Below are 20,100 nucleotides of genomic sequence, written 5' to 3'. Positions count from 1 at the left end.
ACATTGTTCTAACATGCCAGAGGCTGTTCACCTTGGAGACCTGCTGCGGATATGGGTACGGCCCGGCGCGAGATTTACACCATCTCCCCCGGATTTTCGACGGCCGCAGCTCCCCCTGTTGACTCCGCTACCGCCGCTCTCTCTGGTGGAGTTCCGGAGTCGACTGGAGTGTGTTCGGGGATCGATATATCGCGTCTAGATGAGATGCGATATATCGATCCCCGATAAACCGATTGCTACCCGCCGATCCGGCAGGTAGTGTAGACAAACCCTAACACTCATTGAATGGAATAGCCCCAGGTCCCTGCACTTTGTATTTCTGGGCCCAGGTTTTCAGGCAGTTTAGATGCTCATCTGCAATTGAACATCTAATTTTTTAACATATATCTACTGCAGTTGCACATGCAGGTCAGATAACTGTGCCTGCACATGCAGCTATTTATCTGTTTGAAGGCGCATCTACCCAATCCATGCATGCAGCCACTGTAATTGTGCACATAAATCTGGTGAATACCTTCCAATATATTTTGTGTCTAACCTAACTGAAAATCCAACCCTTAGGGTCAGTGAAATCAGCCCTTTATGGCTACGTACAACTTACTCCCAACCCTTTTTTATTCCTTCACTATGTGGGATTGGACTAATGTTTTTTGGTTTTCTCCTGTTTTTGCTGCAAAGCCAAACCCTAAAGTGTAACTTCTTTTTAATCCCTGAATTATAATGGGTTATTGGTATCGTGCCAAGCATCAGTATCTCTTCACTGGACTGAGACTGCACTGACTGAGACCCTCAAATTTATTGCACATGGGCCACCAAACAGCCATTAAATTATAATGACTTTGGGTTGCTACCAATTTTGGCAGGATGAAAAGTGGAGACCTAGTGGCAAAAGGTGACTCACCAACGCTGAATCAAAGAATCTATCTTTACTATAGTCATGCATAAACCTGCTGAGATGACTCGATTGCAGAATTGCTCTAAACTGAGCTCTCCGCCTCTCTCAGAGCCTGTTGCTGACATGGCGAGCTCCAGCCCAGATGAGCCGCCTGCTAAGGAGACACCAGACACTGAGTGCCCCATATATGAAGAAGTGATATGCCTTGACAGAGTGGAGCAGAACCAAAGACTGGCAGTGGAAGAGCTGATCAAGACAGAGGCCAGTTACGTCCACACCATCGAGCTGTGTGTATGTGACATCCGCGTCCACCTCCAGCAAAAGCAGGTGAGAGCTAGACTAAAATCTCCCGATGGAGATGTCAGTCACAATGTGGGGAATGTTCTGTTGGTGTCGGATTGAAATGGGAGCTACTGTTTCCTCTCAGTAGGATCCAAGCCTGCTCCCCTGTACAATGGAAGGGCTCTTTTAACCAGCATCTTCCATAGGAGAGAAGGTGGGGAGGTGTCTAACCAATCCTGGAAGTTTGACATCCAAGTCGAAAAGTGAAGCCTCTTAAATTTGTGGAGGCAGAACCCTCCACCAGCACCTCAAAGAGTGACAGTCACCCTGGAGGAGTTTTGCCCCATAGAATTACCTGTGACATGAGGCAACAGATCTTCAAAAATAGCCACTGAACTTGCACCTTTTTACCCATTGAGATTTTCATGTTTGCTTTTAAATGCACAAACATTCAGATTGGGGCACACAAAGTGCATTTGCACAGGCGAACTGAGGGCATGCAGTGCAGTTTGAATGCCTAGCTCTGAACTTCTGCAATGGTACAACTGTAGATGCGGAAAACTGTGCATGCAGCGGAAGCTGGTCAAAATATTATCAACAAAATGTTTCCCTTGACAAATGCCATTTCATTGACACTAAAATCTTTTTTTTTAGTGGGTGGGAGCTGGAAAGGAAAGGGAAGATGAGAGACTGACTCTGATTCTATTGGAGTGTTTAGGATCCTGGTCTAGGATGTGAGGGTCCCAGGTTCAAGTCCCTGATCTCTATCAGGCCAGGCTATAGAGAGCCAGAGTGTCTCACTCTGTGAAACTTCTAAAGGTCTTATTTACATTCTCCATTAAAATGGTTGGGTTTTTTTCATTTGTTGTCCCCCTATATCTTTTGATGCCTGGGTCCAGAGGCTCCTCCCCTATGTCTGGGGGCAGGACGGCTTTAGATGCGGGCAGGCCTGTGCCTGTCTATCCCCAGAGTCTCCCTTGGTGGAAAGTTACCACATTTTGATACCTGTAAATGTTTTGTGAAGTGGAATTGTTGTTTTCCAGCCAACCCCATGTGCAACTTCCAAGGGTGGCTTGAAGGATGCAGATGCTGCGGCCTGGAGGCTGGTGTCTAGTGTGGGACTGAATTCATTCTGATTGCTTATGGCTTCTTTGTTCCTTTCAGCTGCCTGACATAGACCTGGAAGGGCTTTTCTCTAACATAGATGACGTCCTCTGTGTCTCCAAACGTTTCCTGAAAGGGTTGGAAGTGACAGTCAGCCAGGAGCCTGAGCAGCTGCTTCTGATCAGTAAGTGTGAAGGTGGGAGTGAGCGAGGCTGTGTGTGCCAGGCTAACGCTGAACTGATACTGCCCATCTTTGGCAGCAGCAGAGGAAAAGGGCCTGCTTCACCTTAACAGCCGTCACCCTTGTCTTCCTCGATGCTCTTGATATCCAAACATTTACAGTAGCAAATCTGTCTGTGGCTCTGGCAGACCCAGCCAGCCTCATGCCTCATGGGCAGCAATCCAGGGCAGCATGAGTCGTACCCATGTCCTGCTTCTCCCAGGAATCCAGAGCCTGAGGGGAAGGAATTGTTGGGTCTTGTGTGTTAATCTCAGCAGATTGTTTCACTAGCTCCGCAATCACTGAGAGCCTAACCCTGCAAGATACACGCTGCATGAGGCACGAGATCGGACCTGTCCATGGAAGGGTTGGGAAGCGTCACAGTCAGGTTAGGACGGGTGCCTGAGGGGCAGTGATGCCCATTGCTGGGTTACATTTGGCTGGGGAAGGGCCTGGTCTTGTTTGCTCTCCATCTCCTCATGTTCCCTGTTCCAGCAGGGTGGAGAGGAGCCTCCTGTGACTTTGAACTTCTCCTGCTCATCTGGTAGGGAGAGTGGAGACCTCCATCTCTGCACCAGCCTTTGAAGGCTTCCTTCACACTGTCCCTTGCCAGTGTTCCTCAGCCACAACTTGGAGGTATCTCCCTTTAGAGTGTCTCGGCTGCCATGTCCATTCAGTCCTTGGACTCTCTTTGACCCTGCTGGCCAGGAGGCTAATGACAGTGCTGGCACTGTGTATGCTGAGGATGTCCCTCCCCTAGGAATGGGGCTGGCTCCCCAGCGTGACTCTGTCTGGTAATTTTGCTGCCCAGGTGCCTTGTTCCAGGAGTTCAAGGAGGAGATGGAAAGCGTCTATAAGGTTTACTGTGCCTGCTATGAGCAAGCTCTTCTGCTGGTGGAGAGTTACAAGAAGGACCCGAGGTTGCAGCAGGAGATTGTGGAGACCCTGAATACGACGGTGTAAGTACCATACCTGTTCCCCAGCTCTCTTGGTGAACCTGACTGTGCTTTGGCTTGAATGGCAGTCTTTATCCAGGATGGACTGGGCATGCTTTGGAAGCACATTCAGCTTACACAGCTGGCTGGACTAGCTGGATGTCCCTGTCCTCCTGACCAGAGAAGCTGCTGCTGAGGGCACATGTCCTCAGTCAGCTGGCTGGATCATGTACCCTGAAACAGGGGTTGGTAACTATCTTTACACCACAACCTCCTTCAGCCCTCTGGCAAAATTGTGCATCTCTGAGTCCCAGAATCCTCTGGTCCATTTGCCATGGTGCTTTGTAGGAAGCACTGTGAGGACTGGCCTGTGGTTTATGGACATTCCCAAGGTATGGGGAAGACACATTTCCAAGGGACTGAGTAATTCTACTTCAGTAGGAGATCAGAGATGAGGAATGGTGATGGCTCACAGCCACCCCAGACAGCTATTGATGCTCCCATGGGAAGCTGTGACCCAGGAACTGAAGTGCTTCCCTGACAGCACCATTCCCCATCCCCTCATTCTGGTGCAGGTGGTCACAGTCTCTTCCAGATATGGCTGGATTCTCTTGTCTCCTCTAGGGTATCTGGCTGCTTGGCTGGGGTGTTCAAATTTGGAGGGCGAAATCCCCTTCCAACCTGGAGTCAAGGGGAGAGGCTGCCCTCACACCCTAATAATTCACCTTCTGAATAAAAGCAGGGTCAGGGGCCGTGAAGAGGCCCAGGGACTGAAGAGGATGAAATGAGGTTTGGGGGGCAGCCCTATGGCCCTGCACTGCCTTGAGGGGTGGGGACCCTGACAGCATTCTCAGTGCTTCGACCCCTGTCTGACCATGTGCTCAGCTCCTGGTGATAGATCCATCCTTCCTCAATATCTCCCCCCTCCCTGCCTCCGGGCCAATTAAGAAACAGCCTTAACAAGCTCTGAAGGGAACCCCATCTAGTCCTACTGGACAGGAAAGGACGTTGGAATGGGAGGGAGAGAAGGAATTATTGGAGGTGTGTGGAGGGGGACCCTCCAGCATATCAGAATATCACTGCTGTCCCCAACACACGTGATGGACGGGGAGCTGTTACTCTGTTGTCAGGGGAGGATCAGAAATACTAGCCCTGCTCCCCTCCCCCAGCCAGCAAATGGGAAATCATCACCCACATGCGGAAAGGGACCTGCCAGCAGATTGCGAGATACCCTCAGCGTGACCTGGGGCAAGAGCTGACATGGGCTTGCTGCTGACATTCTCACTTCCCTATTAGACAGGGCACTGATGGCAGGGGAGGGGGTTGTTGGGATTTCTTACTCTGTGCCTCCATGGATCTCGCCACAAAATCACTAATGAATAGTGCCTGCCATGCTGATGGGAGGAAGGCTAGTCAGCCTGCAGCACTCGCTCTGCTAAAGGCAGCTAGTCACTGTCTTTGTCTCTCTTTCCCAAGACAAGAATCAATCCCAGGACCTGTTCACTAAACAAACGTGGCGCTGTGTAATGAGGCATGGAAATCCGTCTGTGGCTGGCAGTGTCCTTCAGGTCTCTCCCTGGCTGGTGCTGGCACACAGTCACCGCAGTGACTTAGCACAGCTCTGAGGGGTGACAGCTCACAGGCTTTGCCTGCTTCCCTTTGGAAGGCCAAGACCAGGGCTGCATGACCTGGAAATCCTTAAGCACCTGGCAGTGAGCTCCCCAGCACAGGACGCCAGGTCCTCAGTTAGTGTAAGTCAGCAAAGCTCCACCGCAGTAGTTGTATCTACAGAGAAACTGATTTTCAGCACCTGGGGATCCGGCCATGAATTTGAAGAGAAAATGGGATCAACGGTACTGCCCATCTGTGATGTGCACAGAAGATCCTCCCCACTGTGGTGCCATTTGGGAGTGGGGAGAGGGATGCTACGCATATCACATGGATTCAGGGGGTAGATGCAATTAGCCTGGGACCTTAGTGTGAAATGGGGTTTCTTTGAAGGTGATAGCCCTCATTACATCACAAGCGTCTGATGCCTATTTGCCCCCCCTGCCTCCGCTGTCATGACTGGGTACATCTGAAAGCTGAGGGGTCTCTCGCCCAGCTGTGGACAGGAAGGAAGGGCTCAAAGCCCTGCAGGAATTCAGCTGTACTCAAGATCCTAATCCTCCCCATTCGCCTCTCATGCAGGCCTCACACAGGTGCTTCAGACCTGAGCTTCTTCCTGGTGATGCCTGTGCAGAGGGTCACCAAGTACCCGCTGCTGCTGCAGAAGATCTTGGAGAACACGTCAACCAGGGACAATGCCTACTCTGCCCTACAGAGCGCAGCCAGCGCCATGCTTGAGATTAATGCCAACATCAACGAGTACAAGAGGCTCAAGGAAGTAGGTGAGGAGGAACTAGCATGTTAAAGGCCTTGTCAGGGTGACGGAGGGTCTGTAAAACCCAAGATCAATCAGAAATGCCTCAGCTCATTGTTATTCCATTGCAAACAGTTTTTAGTCTGGCTTTAACTTGCAGTGGAAGAACCCTTCCTTTCTCCCACCCTCTGTTTGTCTTGATTGTAAACTCTTCCAAACAGGGACAGTCTCTAGCACCATCTAGCACAGTGGGGTCCTGATCTCAGTTATGGCCTCCCAGTACTAGAGAAACATTATTACTATTCTCATACTACTAATTGCAAAACAAACTGCCCTGTGTAGGGGATCCCTGAAGTGAAACTGACTAGAAACACTCATGAAACAGACCAATCTCTTGTCGGTTTCAGAGCTGAGAAAGGCAAAAGAGGAAACAACCCTCCCAATGGTACCAAATAAAAACAGGCTTTTACAATTCTTTCTGATTTCTTTTTCTAAATTATTTGTATTCAGCCAAGCAATTCACCTTGATACATTGCAGTGATGCCTAGCGACACACAGGCTTCTCCAGCCAGTCACTTGTGCCAGCACTCCGTCAGACCTTAAGCTCTCTCTAAGCTGTGCAGCTGTCTGTTAAGCCCGACACAAGAGCTCAGGGCTGAGGCAGAGAGAGGTGCTTCTCCCCCCTGGGCCCAGCATGGACATGGCCCAGACTTGCCATGGCCAGGGTAAAGGAGCCCCTCCCTCAGTCCAACCCAGCCCTGCAGGAGCTGCTGCGGCCAGGGAGAGGTGCATCTCACCCAGTCCCAAGCTGCTGCAGCAAGAGAGGGCTGGGGGGAGTCCTCTCTCCCCACTGCAGCCCCAGGGAAACCTGCACCCGAAGCCCCTCATCCCTGGCCCCACCCCCAACCCTCGGCCCCAGCCTGAACCCCCACCCTAAACCCCTCATCCCCAGCCCCACCCCAGTGCCTACACTTCCAGCCACAGCCGTCACCTCCCCGACCCCAATCCTCTGCACCAGTCCTGAGCCCCTTCCCGCACATCACCTCCATATTGGTGCCTATAACAAAATTAATTCCGCACATGGACATACAAATGAGAGGGAACACTTCATACCCATAGTGGTTTGTGCATGTGAAACTACAGGCAGTTTTTAAAACATTGGGCTTTTATGTCTGAATATTCTACTCTGTTAATGGTTTGAGTTCTCTCTCTCTTTCCACTAATCAGTCTGATTAGAGTCATGTTAAAGTTCCTACAATCCTTTCTTTGTGTTTTACTATTCTTATGACTATTCCTACCTTAGTTCTTATTATTTGTATCACAGTAGCATCTGTGTCAAGTATCAGAGGGGTAGCCGTGTTAGTCTGAATCTGTAAAAGCAGCAGAGAATCCTGTGGCACCTTATAGACTAACAGATGTTTTGGAGCATGAGCTTCCGTGGGTGAATACCCACTTCGTCAGATGACGAAGTGTGTATTCACTCACGAAAGCTCATGCTCCAAAACGTCTGTTAGTCTATAAGGTGCCACAGGATTCTCTGCTGCAGTAGCATCTGTGGGGATCAGGGCCCCACTGTGCTTGGCACTGCACAAACACAGCAAGAGACAGTCCCTGGCTGGATAGTCTAATTCAAATGAGACATGAGACGTGTGTGTCAACTATAGAAGGCAAGGAGAAGGGTAGGAGTGGCCAGGGGAGAACTCAGGAAGGGATATAGTGGAGTAAGTAGGCAGGTCATTTACAGCTCTAGTTATACTCTCTTCCCTTTATGAGGGGTCAGGGCTGTGCATCTGGGCCCCAAAGAACTGAATGAGATGTCATCCCCAGGAGGGATGCAGGCTCAGAGATTTCTTGATCCCTCACCTGTTTATCTTCCTCTCCTTCTGTCCTGAGGCAGCAACCAAATACAGCAAGGTCGAGCACCTGACACTGCGGGAGCGCCTTGGCCGTCTCAACAAGCACTCCATTGCCAAGAAGACCACGCGGCTGAGCCGGATCTTCATGCACGAAGCGGGCATTGTGCCCAAGGTGAGGCTTCTGCTCATGTCCAGCTCCCAGTAACCATGCAGTGAGTATGTGCTGGTGACGTAGGTAGGAGGAAAACAACTGAACCAAGGGCAGTAGGGGATGGGTGCGCTTACTGAAAGCGCCTGTTGTTTTTCACCGGTGGCCTTTCTGTGGCTTAACACTGGCCATCACATGTATTTGCAAGTGGGATGTGTGAGACATGGGTGAGCCACACTGAGGTCCTATCAACATTGAGATCATGTGATCCATGCTGTTATCACGTGAGACACTTAAGTCCTCATGTGACCTGCCTGTGGTCATTTGTCTCAAATTTAAAGGCTGGCCTAGTGATCTGAATTCAAGTTCACTCTCTTGATCTCCTGGTGAGCAAAGTCCTGGAGCATTGTAGAGGCAGCTTTCTCAGCTCCTAAAGGCTTAGACTGGGGGACTCAAAAGAGGGATTTTTGAGGACCCCAAGGAAGAGAAACAAATCCAGTGGAGTGGACCCTTCCTGTAGGCTTCTCCTAAGTCCACTGAAGGCCTTTCTATGCCCTACCTCTACCCTGCATGCGTCCCCACCACCATGCAAGTTCATTCTGGGAGAAGTTCTGGGCCTGTTGAAGCCAACGGTGGAGCTCCAAGGATTTCACCCTCTGTGTCCCCCAAGAACTGTCTATGTTCCAGTCCATTTGGTGTTGCAATCCATCCCACAGGACAGCAGGAGCACCGCGCCTGCTGAGACTAGTCAATGGACTGATCTCCTGTCCAGGAGCCCACAGTATATCATCTCCCCATTGACTTTCAGACAGAGGACAAAGAGTTCGACCATCTGGAGGAAAAGTTTCAGTTCCTGGCATCTGGTGTGACTGAGCTGAAGGAGAACGTAACCTCTTACCTGAACAATTTACAGGTAAAGCCCACTCCTCCCATCATGCTTGGGGGTTAGAGACCCACAGAGGCAACCCCGGCAAGCTCCTGTGGATGGCTCAGCACCTTCAATTCCACCTGAAACCAATAAGAGTTGAGGGTGCTCAGCACCTGGCAGGATTGAGGCCTTATTTCTGATGGGTGAAATCCACCCCTGTGCAGAGGGGTCACATAAGGTCTGTGGATTGCTTAAGTCCCCAGAGCTGAGCTGAGATTGAAACGATGCCTGGGCCTTGTACCAATTCTCTGCCCAGAGGTAAAGTTCATCGTTTGTGAGAAATAAATAAAATAATAACTGCACTGTGCTGAGAAGATGCACGGTGCTACAAATAGTCCCAGGGTTATTCATGCTGTAAACTCCCCTGGCTGCATGAGGAGAACTCTTTCCAGCACTAAGGCTGACACATTGGGAACAAGGACGCCGGGTAACACAGTGAGCTAATGCCCTGGTTTCCTCCATTGAAGACCCGATTTGCTTGCTTCTCAGCCCTCCCCACAGGTGGCATCTCTCTGGTTATGGCGGCCACAGCTGGAGGCCTGCCTTCATCTCTAGATGCGGTGTTGCCAGGTAGATCTTGACAAAGTGCAGGGAGCTCAGAGAAGAGGAGCCAAAAGGACCGGGGACTGGAGGGATGGACTCATAAAGAGCAATGAGAAGTGTTAAATGGGCTAGGCTGAGAGAGAAGGAGAAGGGGCCAAATAGCCCTTATAAATATGGGAAAGGCTTAAAGCCCCACGAAACAGAGGAATTCTTTGGGAGCTGGAACTGGGAGGAATGGGATGAAATTAGGGAAATGAAACATAGTCTGGGATGCCAGTGAGATGCTAATGTGCAGAATAGTCTCCCAGAGAAATGGCAGAAGCCCCATCCATGGGACTTTTGAAACTAGCCTGGAAAAAGCCCTGGAGAACAATCCTGCCTTGCCCCAGGGTGCTGAGCTGGATGCCCTGAGAGGTCTTTACCATCGCTACCGTTCTCACCAGGAGTCGGAATAGGTTGAGCACCCAGGACAATAGGCTCAGTGGTCTGGCTGGGCAGGGTTGTGATCAGCCACAGCTCCCCAGCAGCCTTTAGAAGAGCCTAAGGAAAGGCGCGTATCCCATCCCTTCGCCAGGGAAATCCTCTGGTAAATATTAATAAAAGCTTGAGATGATGTGATCCCCCACATGGAAATGACCTGACCTCCTAATGCACCATTTGGCAGGTTGGCAGCTCCTTAATCCCTCCAATCTGAGCCTCCTCATTCATCTGCACATGCCAGTCCCTCAGCCACAAGCAGAGAGCCAAAGCACTATTTATACAAACCCAGCAAAGCCTGTGGCATTCCCACAGGAGCCTCCACAGGACCCGGGTGCAGCTCAGGGGTCTCAGACACAACAGCCAATCTGTGGTTTAGGGGCCAAAGATCCCTCCCTCCATCATCTTCGCTGCTTCTGGCTCCCACCTTTTCAGTAGCAATGAGGACCTGAAAGGGGAGCTGCAGTCCCTGGGACATGACCTCCTCCTCCTCTGGTGGAGGATGGGGGAGAGCAGGAGCACACCTGGGACAGAGGAGACACTAGCTCAGTCTGAGCCAAAAAAGCACCTTCTGCCAATACTCCAAGGCAGCCTGGGCTGGTGGGAACAGTACAGGGAAGCTCCTTTTGAGTGGCCTGGCTAGTATTTCTCTGACAAGACAGAGAATCCATCCAGATGAGAGCAGGGAGTTCCAGTCATCTCTGCAGCTGCCCTCAGGCAGGGGTCCGTATCTGGGTTTCTGCAGGGTTTCTTGTGATCACGGCTGCGGGCACCTGTTTGTTACTGTAGGATGGCTCTTGCCACGTGGTTTGTGCACCCTGACCTGGGGGTCATTTCTGAGCATTGGATGCACAAACTGGTTTGCTATCAGAGGGTTGCTTGGAGCACTCATCTACAAACACTGCTTTGATATTTTAGGATAACTTGGAGATGCCAGGCTGAGTCCATTGGTTTGTTATTGTAGCTAGTTTGGGAGCATCAGCCTGAGTGCACTGGTTGGATACCATAGGTTGCAGAACAGCTGCTGTAGTTTTTATTCTCAAAGCAAAGAGGACACGAGCTTTGGGTGGAAGAGATAACAAGTGCCTGGAGTTTATAAAGGACTGCAGGAGAAGGAGTAGGTCACATTCTGAACCTGCCTTCAGGGAAGGCTTTCACAGCCCTGGGCATCTCCCAGGTTTGAACACACATGGGCAGTTCTAGGGTTCTCAGCCTCTTTTTTCCCCCCCTCCCAGATCCTCCTCCTTTCCAAACCACAGGAGTGCGAGCTGGAAATGGAAGGAGCTGCCCAGCAGTATCGTCTCCTGGCAGGAATGCTCCATCGCACCATCTTCCCAGAGTTTGTGAGTGCCACTTCACTTACATCTGTGTGGGCAGGGAGTCTAGCACTGGTCTTGCAGGTCCCACCCCAGGGCTGTTCTCATGAGCTTACTGCAGGCAGTGAGGGCAGGACTGCATCAGAAGAGAGGGCTGTGGGAAAGGCAATTACACTGGCTATGTGACTTGCCTCCTGAACGGTACTCCATAGGAAGCTCCATATCCTGTGTCCCAGCCCTCACACCACTTCTGGGGGTTCCCTGATCCCTCCCCTCAGTCAGAACTAGGGCACCTCACCCCACTAGACGTTCCCCCAACCCACTAGCACCCTGCCTGTTTCACCATGATACCTGCTTATTGCCTGGGGACTCAACACCCTCTGAAGTCTGTTCTGTCTATATTGTGCCCCACGCTGCTCACTGCTGCAGTTTCACTGGCTCAGAATGAAGAGGGTCGGTGGCTCTTAGTGTCCTAATAAAGGTCCAGGGAGGGATGGCTGTGTGTCTGGCTACTGGTGGAGAGGTACCTGAGAAGATACAAATCATGTGTGGAGTCTGGTGGGATCATAATGGGAGCTTCCTGGGGTCTTTCGGCAGAAGACCTTCTTGGTGAGCCCAGTGGAAGCTCCCCCTACGTCAAGTCAGTAGGAACTAGAAGTTACTCTCTGCAGACATGACAATTCCCTTCTCTCATGGCCACCAGTCACACAGGGGAGCTGGGCGCCGATGCTCATCTGTGACAGGCCTGGAGAACATGAATTTCAAGGGTCCCCCATGCTGCTCCTGATGTTCAGGCTGGGGCACTGTGCTGCGCGGTTGGCAGATCTGGGGACATCAGGATTTCACTGGGGTGCCTCTGGGTTCTCTCTAACAGAGGAGACGGCTGGATCAGCTGGTTTACCAGCCACTCTGCAGCCTGTCAGAGACTCTGAAGGGACCACAGCAGCTGATCAGGAAGCGCCTGGACAAGCTGCTGGACTATGAGGAGATCGAGGAGAAGAAGAGTGAGACAGGCAACATGACGTACGATGAGGAGGCCACCATGAACACCTACCTTGCCATCAACACCCTACTGGTCTCTGAGCTCCCCACCTTCAACCAGGTCGCCATGCAGTGGCTGGGGCAGATACTGCGCTCGTTTGTGGCCCTTCAGAGGGACTTGGCCAAGCAGGTGCTCCAAGAGGCTGAAATAGAGCTGGCCCAGGTAATGGAGACCCCTGGGTGGATACTGAGCTAGCACGAGTTAGAGGCTCTTGTGCTTGGCCTCAGCGAACAGCCACACACCACTCAGACCCACAGGCATGGGGTGAGTGGGGCACCAGGAGAGGTTACTGCCTGGGTAGAGCAGGGTGCTTTCCTCTCACCCTGACTCTCCACAGACAGATGCACTGAGCTCTCCCTGCGGGCCACACTTTTATTTGCATGTGTCTATTTCCCTTCTCCTTTGGGTGGGCTGGAGTTGCGTCTCCTAGATTGCTACGAGTGGCCCTATCCCCTCTTGGGGAGTTCCACGTGGTGGTTGAGGATTACTATTAGTATTTGGATTGTGCTAGTGCTGAGGGTCCCAACTGCTAGTGCTGAGGGGCCCACTGTGCTGGGTGCTGAACAAATGCAGAACAAGAAGACAGCTCCTTCCCTGAGGAGACAGCCTGATCAAGCCAGAATATTCCTGATCTCCTAGGAGCCTTCCTCTAAGACCGGACAGTATCACTGACCATCTCACACTTGGGGAGGAGCTGTGATTCAAAGTCAGACAGGAGCATTGTTTGTTGACGAGGGGGACCTGATTGATTGTTCAGGTTTCTTGAAATGTAGAAACTCTTGTTCTCTTCTGGTTTCTGATTCCCTTTCCTTCTGTTCCTCCTCCTCCTGATACCCTTCCCATGGATTTCTCTCTGCACAGCCCTTCTCCCTCAATGCAATCTCTAATTCCACTGTCTCTTTCCACAGCTGCCGCATAGCCACGTCCCTTTGCCTACTTTCTGGAAGATGGTGAAGGAGACTTTAAGACAGTCTGGTGCTCAGCTTAACTCCTTCTGCCAGAAATTTGAGACGGTCATGCCGAGCCCTGTGGTACAGGTAGGAGCAGGGAGGAGCCAGGCACCTCCTCCCATCAGATGGCTGAGAAGACAGGGACAGTTGGGCAGATTCTTAATGTTTCACAAATGCAGGAGACCATCCCATTGGGAAGCAAGTGAGGTTGGGGACAGCCAATTGCAATGCCGAGGACTTTGCAGCAGCCATGTTACTGGCTTTGACTCCTTGACAATGGTTGGCTGGTAACTGTGGTGAGCCAAGGAATCCTCCACATCAGGCTACAATGCCCTGGGGTGGGTCCCTTAGCTCTGGAGACCCAGCTTCATACCCTGAAGCTGATCAGATATTTCACTGCAACTGACAGGAGTTCCTACTCTGGCTGCTACAGATCATGACATAGCACCAAATAATCCAGAAAGAAAACACACTTGAGGGCAAGTTCTCACAGTAGGGAACATTTTCTGACTCAATTTTCCTTGTGTCTTATTCCCCATTAGCCTCTTAGCCCTGCTGAGGAGCGCAGGGTCCTTTCACTTGTCAGTAAACATGGCCCAGAGAAGCTCTACCAGGTGACAAGCAACATCAGTGGCAGCAGAGATCTGGACCTGACCCTGCAGCGGGGACAGATTGTGGCTCTTCTGCACGAAATGGACACCAAAGGCAACACTAACAGATGGCTAGTGGATACTGGAGGTACTTGCGAGGACTACAGGAACCTTCTCTTTTCCCCTGACACTAAGGGTTTCTCCAACCAGCATGAAAAACAGGAGGGAGAACTATGTTCTGACAAAGTAAAGTGCTCTGGGTTGGTGAACTGTCCCAAGGGAGGCTTCCATCTGGGAATTTCTGGGGAAGCAGAGACTGCTCGGCATTAGGGTTGTATCTCTTTTCTCTCTGGAGCAACCTCACTGAGATCCATTCTCCTTGACTGCCCATTTGTGGGTGGAATACATCAGAGCTTTGCTCAGGAACTCACAGGCCAGAGCTTGATGCACTGAGAGGACAGAAGGTTGTGAATTCTGTTCCAAATGTGTATTTTGGAGATAGGCCTGAAGCAGAACCATTTATCTCAACCAGCCTGAACTTCCTGGGTTTGGATGAAACAGGAGCTAGACGTGACCGTCCCCTGGTTTTGCCAAACCCAGATCCACCCCCATTGTTGCCCAGTTCTAATATGTCTGCAGCCACAGGCCATTACACATAGTGCTCAGGTTTTGCCCCACTGATTCCCCAGGGAGCATTTGTGATGTGCCACGGCCTGGTCCCCTGTGTTCAGCAAGACCTCGGGATCCCTTGGTGGTGCTTCACGGTGGGGCCAGTCAGCCAAACAGCAGAGAGGTGCAGTGACAGAGCTGTGCAGCCTTGCACTATGCCAGGGTGTTGCCAGAGTCATCCCTTCCTTCTTTCCCTCTGCACGAATCCATCCACAAAAGAAAAACAGGTAACTGGTGCCCAGCCTGACTGAGCCTGTGTGTCCTACAGGTCAGCGAGGGTATGTCCTGGCTGGGAAACTCCAACCATATCATCTGGTCCAAAGTCAAAAGCCCAGGATGCAGATGCTGGCCCCGGACGCTGGGGCTGAGAGAAGACGGCACTCTTACACCTTACCCGAAACACCCAGGCCACAGGTCCTCGTCACCCCTCCGGCTTTCCAGGTGGGTGTGGAGACACTGGCAGGCACCTACGTTTGTTCAGTCATTGCATCCATCTCTGTGCATATAGCTGCCCTGGGCACATTCAGTACCTGCACACACATATAGCACAGGAGTGGGGGAAGCACATATAGCATCTTTCATAACACACAACTCAAGACATACTTGGGTAACCACTTCCAGGGGAGCTGGGAACGGACAGCGTAGACTGGATCCGTGGCCCATCTAGTTTGGTATTTCCTCTCTAACATTAACCGGTGCCTAGTCAGTGCAGAAGAAAGGGACTCCCCCCCATATGCAATTGAATATTGTACAATACTGTAGCTAGAGGAAAAGGCCTTCCCGACCCCTGCAATGATCCGAAGATGCTCAGAAAGATGAGATTTGATTAACCCTTTGCACAGACAACTGTAAATGTCCTTTTGGTTGTAACATTACACTGTCCCTTTGTAAATCCTGGGTGCAGCATTTAACCTGACTGTCTCATCACTTAGGCCTGGTCTACACTGGCGGGGGGAGGGGAGGTTTCAACCTAAGATACGCAACTTCAGCTACGAGAATAGCGTAGCTGAAGTTGACGTATCTTAGTTCAACTTACCTTGCGTCCTCATGGCACAGGGTGGATTGCCGTGGCTCCCCCGTTGACTTTGCTTCTGCCTCTCCCCAAGCTGGAGTTCAGCAGTCAACGGGAGAGTGCTCAGGGATTGATTTATTGCATCTACACTACATGAGATAAATTGATCCCCGATAGATCGATCGCTACCCGCCTATCCGGTGGGTAGCGTAGACGTACCCTCAGAGAGTGCAGCCCAGGGAAGTCAGGGCTTAAATGACAGTAACTAACTCCTTGAATTCGTCTCAGAAGCAAACAGGTAGCCAGTGTTTATGAATGTCCACAACCATGGAGCATCCACACCCATGCACACCTCTCTGAATTGATATGGCCTAAATGTGTGGGATTCTTGCATTCATCTCCACTTTAGTCCACATATCTTGCTCCCATCTAGATCTTCTCTCCAATGGGGGTTTTCTATACCTATCTCCTTGCCTTTTCCAGGTGGTTGCAGGTTATGCATTCACAGCCAGGAGCCCCCATGAGGTCAGTCTGCAGGCAGGGCAGCCATTGACAGTGCTGGAACCTCACGATAAGAAGGGAAGCAAGGAGTGGAGCTTGGTGGAAGTCAATGGACAGCGGGGCTACGTACCTTCCAGTTACCTGATGATGGTCCCCACCCAGGAGCTAGGGGGTTGGAGTTTGCCTGCTTGGTCTCTACCAACTCAGCAAACGTAGCAGCAGAAGCAATGTTCAGGACTGAGCGATCCACTCCCCTACCCACCCCATCTCTCAGAGAGGCTTGGCACATGCAGTGAGTAAAACTGGAAAATGAGCTGGCAAAGAAATGAAGAGGCCCTGCTGGACTGAGAACGGGAAGGACAAAAACTACTGACATAGAATTTTGCATGGGAAACTTTGTGTGCAGAAAAGGGGGTGGGTGGGTGTGTGTTACTCTGAGAGTGCCTTTTGTGTTGTCATGCAGGAGGGCATGAAGGTATGAGGGTGTGTTTGTGTCTGCATCATCCGAGCCATTAGCAATTCTTTTTGAAAAGTCACGGAAGATGAGAGAGATTCCAGAGGACTGGAAAAGGGTAAATACGGTGCCAATCTATTAAAAAGGAAATAAGATCAACCCGGTGAATTACAGACCAGTCAGCTTAACTTCAGTACCCAGAAAGATAATGGAGCAAATAATTAAGCAATCAATTTGCAAACACCTAGAAGACAATAAGCTGATAAATAATAGTCAGCATGGATTTGTCAAGAACAAATCATGTCAAACCAACCTAATAGCTTTCTTTGATAGGGTTACATGCCTTTTAAATGGGGGCAAGGGGTAGATGTGGTATATCTTGACTTTAATAAGGCTTCTGATACTGTCTCGCATGATCTGCTCATAAACTAGGGAAATACAACCTAGATGGAGCTACTATAAGGTGGGCGCATAACTGATTGGAAAACCGTTCCCAGAGTGCACTTATCAGTGGTTCACAGTCAAGCTGGAAGGGCATAACGAATGGGGTCCCACAGGGATCAGTTCTGGGTCCAGTTCTGTTCATAATCTTCATCAATGATTTAGATAATGGCATAGAGAGTACACTTACACAGTTTGTGGACTATACCAAGCTGGGAAGGGTTGCAAGTGCTTTGGAGGATAGGATTATAATTCAAAATGATCTGGACAAACTGGGGAAATGGTCTGAAGTAAATAGGAAGAAATTAAATAAGGACACAAGCAAAGGACTCCACTTAGGAAGAAACAATCAGTTGCACACATGCAAAATGGGAAATGACTGCCTAGGAAGGAGTACCGAGGAAAGAGGTTTGGGGGTCATAGTGGACCACAAGCTAAACGTGAATCAGCAGTGTAACACTGTTGCAAAAAAAAAAGCAAACATCATTCTGAGATGTATTAGCAGGAGTGTTGTAAGCAAGACATGAGAAGTAATTCTTCTGTTCTACTCCGTGCTGATTAGGCCTCATCTGGAGTATTGTGTCCAGTTCTGGGCACCACATTTCAGGAAAGATGTGGATAAATTGGAGAAAGTCCAGAGAAGGGCAACAAGAATGATTAAAGGTCTAGAAAACATGACCTATGAGGGAAGATTGAAAAAATGGGGTTTGTTTAGTCTGGAGAAGAGAAGACTGAGAGGGGACATAATAGTTTCAAGTACTTAAAAGATTATTACAAGGAGGTGGGAGAAAAATTGTTCTCCTTAACCTCTGAGGATAGGACAAGAAGCAATGGGCTTAAATTGCAGCAAGAGCGGCTTAGGTTGGGCATTAGGAAAAACTTCTTAACTGTCAGGGTAGCTAAGCATTGGAATAAATTGCCTAGGGAGGTTGTGGACTCTCCATCATTGGAGATTTTTAAGAGCAGGTTAGACAAACACCTGTCAGGGATGGTCTAAATAATACTTAGTTCTGCCTTGAGTGCAGAGGACTGGACTAGATGACCTCTAGAGGTCCCTTCCAGTTCTATGATTTTGTGCTTTATTAGAAGCCAGGAAGGTCTGTGGGTGCATGTTGTTCCCCTTTGCTGTGATTCACTGAAGTTAATAACAGTGAGAAGAATGCTCCATTCAGCAGGGTGAAAGAACCCAGCCAGAATCTAAATGAGATCCAGTGCTGACATCCCCTGACAAATGGAGACCTCCAGACTGAAACGGACAGCTGTTTGGTGGCCTCTTTGAAATGCATCTGGGACATGAGAGCATGACTAGCAAACACATGTCCACATCCTGAAAGCACCCATCACAACCGGCATGGGCTGGCTGGTGCTTTTACTTGCCATCTCAACAGAGAGGCCAAGGATCAAATAAACCCTGGAGACTCAACTATCCTCTTGCCCACGGATGGGGACCATGCTGTGAGAAGTCTGCTCAGCTGCTGCTTTTGCTGCCCGTTGAGTCTCCTGGGCTCAGGGTCCAGCACCTTTGACTCGCACTAAATTCACTTTAAATAAAAAAGACATGGGAGTGGCTGCTATGTTTAAAAGAGCATTCAAATCAGCAGGGTGGCCTAGTGCATAGAATGTTGGAATGGAACCATTCTCGCCTCTGCCACTGACCTGCTGGGTGACCCTGGGCAAGTCACTTCCCATCCCCTGGCCTCAGTTTGCTCAAATGACCTCTGAGATGTTCTGAAGAAAAGCTAACGATGACTACTAATACTATTTAATATTGAATATTGTTCTGACATGTCATAGATATATAAAGCTACATACATACAACAAACTTGCTTGATACTTGGGGATAAGCTACCAAATGCTTCATTCATGCACTGTACTTGGGGGGGAAATACTACTGTGCTGCTAAGTGGTAGTTACTGTGGGTGAAGGGGAACCATCATTCTTTGCACTCCAGCAGTGGGTTGAGCGGGCATGTGGAGAGTGGCACTGCTAGCATGGCACAGATGCCCCGAACACATCACCTCTACATTGCCATAACAGGACTCAACTGCCTGGGATTCTTGAGCCAGAGGGCAGCACAGCCGTACTGATGGGGATGTGTCAGACTATTCGTACATTATCATCACAAGGGCTGGAGTACTGGAAGCATGCAGTGTAAGAAATGCTGATGCCATGCTTAGAAAGGGCTGTGGGGCTGTTGCTCTCTGTGACTGATGACAGGAATTCTTTAGTGGCCTGTGACACACCTGTGTTACAAAGAGTTCCCAGTGCATCCTGTGTCTCCCTGCGTATTCATAATTTGTCCACTAGATGGCACAGATGTGCCATCCAGCTGCTGAATGCCTGCGATCTGCCTCAGGTCTGAAAGAGCAGAGCCTCCAGAGCAAACATTTGGCTTGAGAGGTCAGTGGGGACGGATAGCAGTTTGTAGAGGAGGCTGTGCCATCCCATGTCCCACTCCCTGGGGGGATTGATGTTCCACGGCGATACCACGTGCTAAGCCAAGGCAGGTCACTTGGTGCTTGGATGGGAGACACACAAAGGGACCCTAAGGAGCTGCAGGGACTCAGTTCTCAAGCAGAACTTCGGTGTGGTGCCAGGGCATGGTGCTGCAGCCTTTTCCTTGCATTGTGAAGCTGAGGGCCTGACAAATTCGGGCACTCAGGACCGATCTTAGATCAGAATCGTGGTCCTTTCCATTATTGTTCAAGCTCTAAGACTGGCTTGGCAAGCCCCAGTCAAATTCAACTGAAGGTGGTTACGTGCAGCCTCCCTGCCAGCTCTGCTGAGTAAAGGCTTGGTTTTCACTCCTTGTGCCAAGCTGTTGTGTAGAGTTCCTGGGCTCTGTTAAAGAGCTGCCAGGCGCTACCCCAGAGGTGGCTGAATTTCACAGGTGGGTGAATGGATCTTTGTGCCTCCTTATAAATAGAAGATACGACTGTTTCCATCAACTGTGTGGCTCATGCCCAGCACTGGCAGAAGCAGGCAGTGCATAGGGGGAAGGGAATCTTTGTGTTCCTTTGACAGTGGCCAGCCCATCTAACTAAGTAGCAGTGCTAACTGGCTCCAAAGGCAAGAACCAGCAGGTTCTCCACAACTGGAAGCATGCCAGCCTTAACAGTAGGATGTGTGGAAGCAATGGGCCCTTGAGCCTCCAAGAGAAAACATCCCTGTTCTTCACTCTTGAATGGGAAGAGCTATTTAGAAACAACACAACTGCTTGTAGCAGCAGCATTTCCAGCCCAAAGAAATGGCCACAGAAGAGAGACAGCGGGATTGTGGGGAGCAATGGCCACCACAGAGTGCTGCTGAGTGTCTTGCTGAGGACTAGGCTCCAGATGGACCATAAGGCCTAAGTGGGATCTACAGAGAAAGAGG

General features: G+C 50.3%; 1 protein-coding gene across 2 annotated transcripts in view; it reads left to right on the top strand.

Moving 5' to 3' along the window:
• The window catches only part of ARHGEF37 (Rho guanine nucleotide exchange factor 37), a 25,129-nt gene extending 6,582 nt beyond the window's left edge, over positions 1-18,547 (top strand). Inside the window, exons 2-13 of one of the 2 annotated variants that reach the window (XM_032794404.2) lie at positions 1,005-1,222; positions 2,342-2,465; positions 3,313-3,460; positions 5,627-5,826; positions 7,696-7,826; positions 8,611-8,715; positions 10,986-11,093; positions 11,941-12,270; positions 13,017-13,145; positions 13,601-13,796; positions 14,586-14,758; positions 15,813-18,547. In XM_032794404.2, the coding sequence (XP_032650295.1) occupies positions 1,019-1,222; positions 2,342-2,465; positions 3,313-3,460; positions 5,627-5,826; positions 7,696-7,826; positions 8,611-8,715; positions 10,986-11,093; positions 11,941-12,270; positions 13,017-13,145; positions 13,601-13,796; positions 14,586-14,758; positions 15,813-16,046 (2,082 nt within the window). In that variant the 5' untranslated portion in view covers positions 1,005-1,018 and the 3' untranslated portion in view covers positions 16,047-18,547. The remainder of the gene's footprint in view (positions 1-1,004; positions 1,223-2,341; positions 2,466-3,312; positions 3,461-5,626; positions 5,827-7,695; positions 7,827-8,610; positions 8,716-10,985; positions 11,094-11,940; positions 12,271-13,016; positions 13,146-13,600; positions 13,797-14,585; positions 14,759-15,812) is intronic. The other variant, XM_075068096.1, reaches the window with a different exon arrangement.
• Positions 18,548-20,100: the final 1,553 nt, after the last annotated feature.

This window comes from Chelonoidis abingdonii, chromosome 7 (assembly GCF_003597395.2).
Source record: "Chelonoidis abingdonii isolate Lonesome George chromosome 7, CheloAbing_2.0, whole genome shotgun sequence".
NCBI lineage: Eukaryota > Metazoa > Chordata > Testudines > Testudinidae > Chelonoidis > Chelonoidis abingdonii.
The sequence above is the reverse complement of the archived record's forward strand: the minus strand, read 5'-3'. Positions and strand labels throughout refer to the sequence as shown.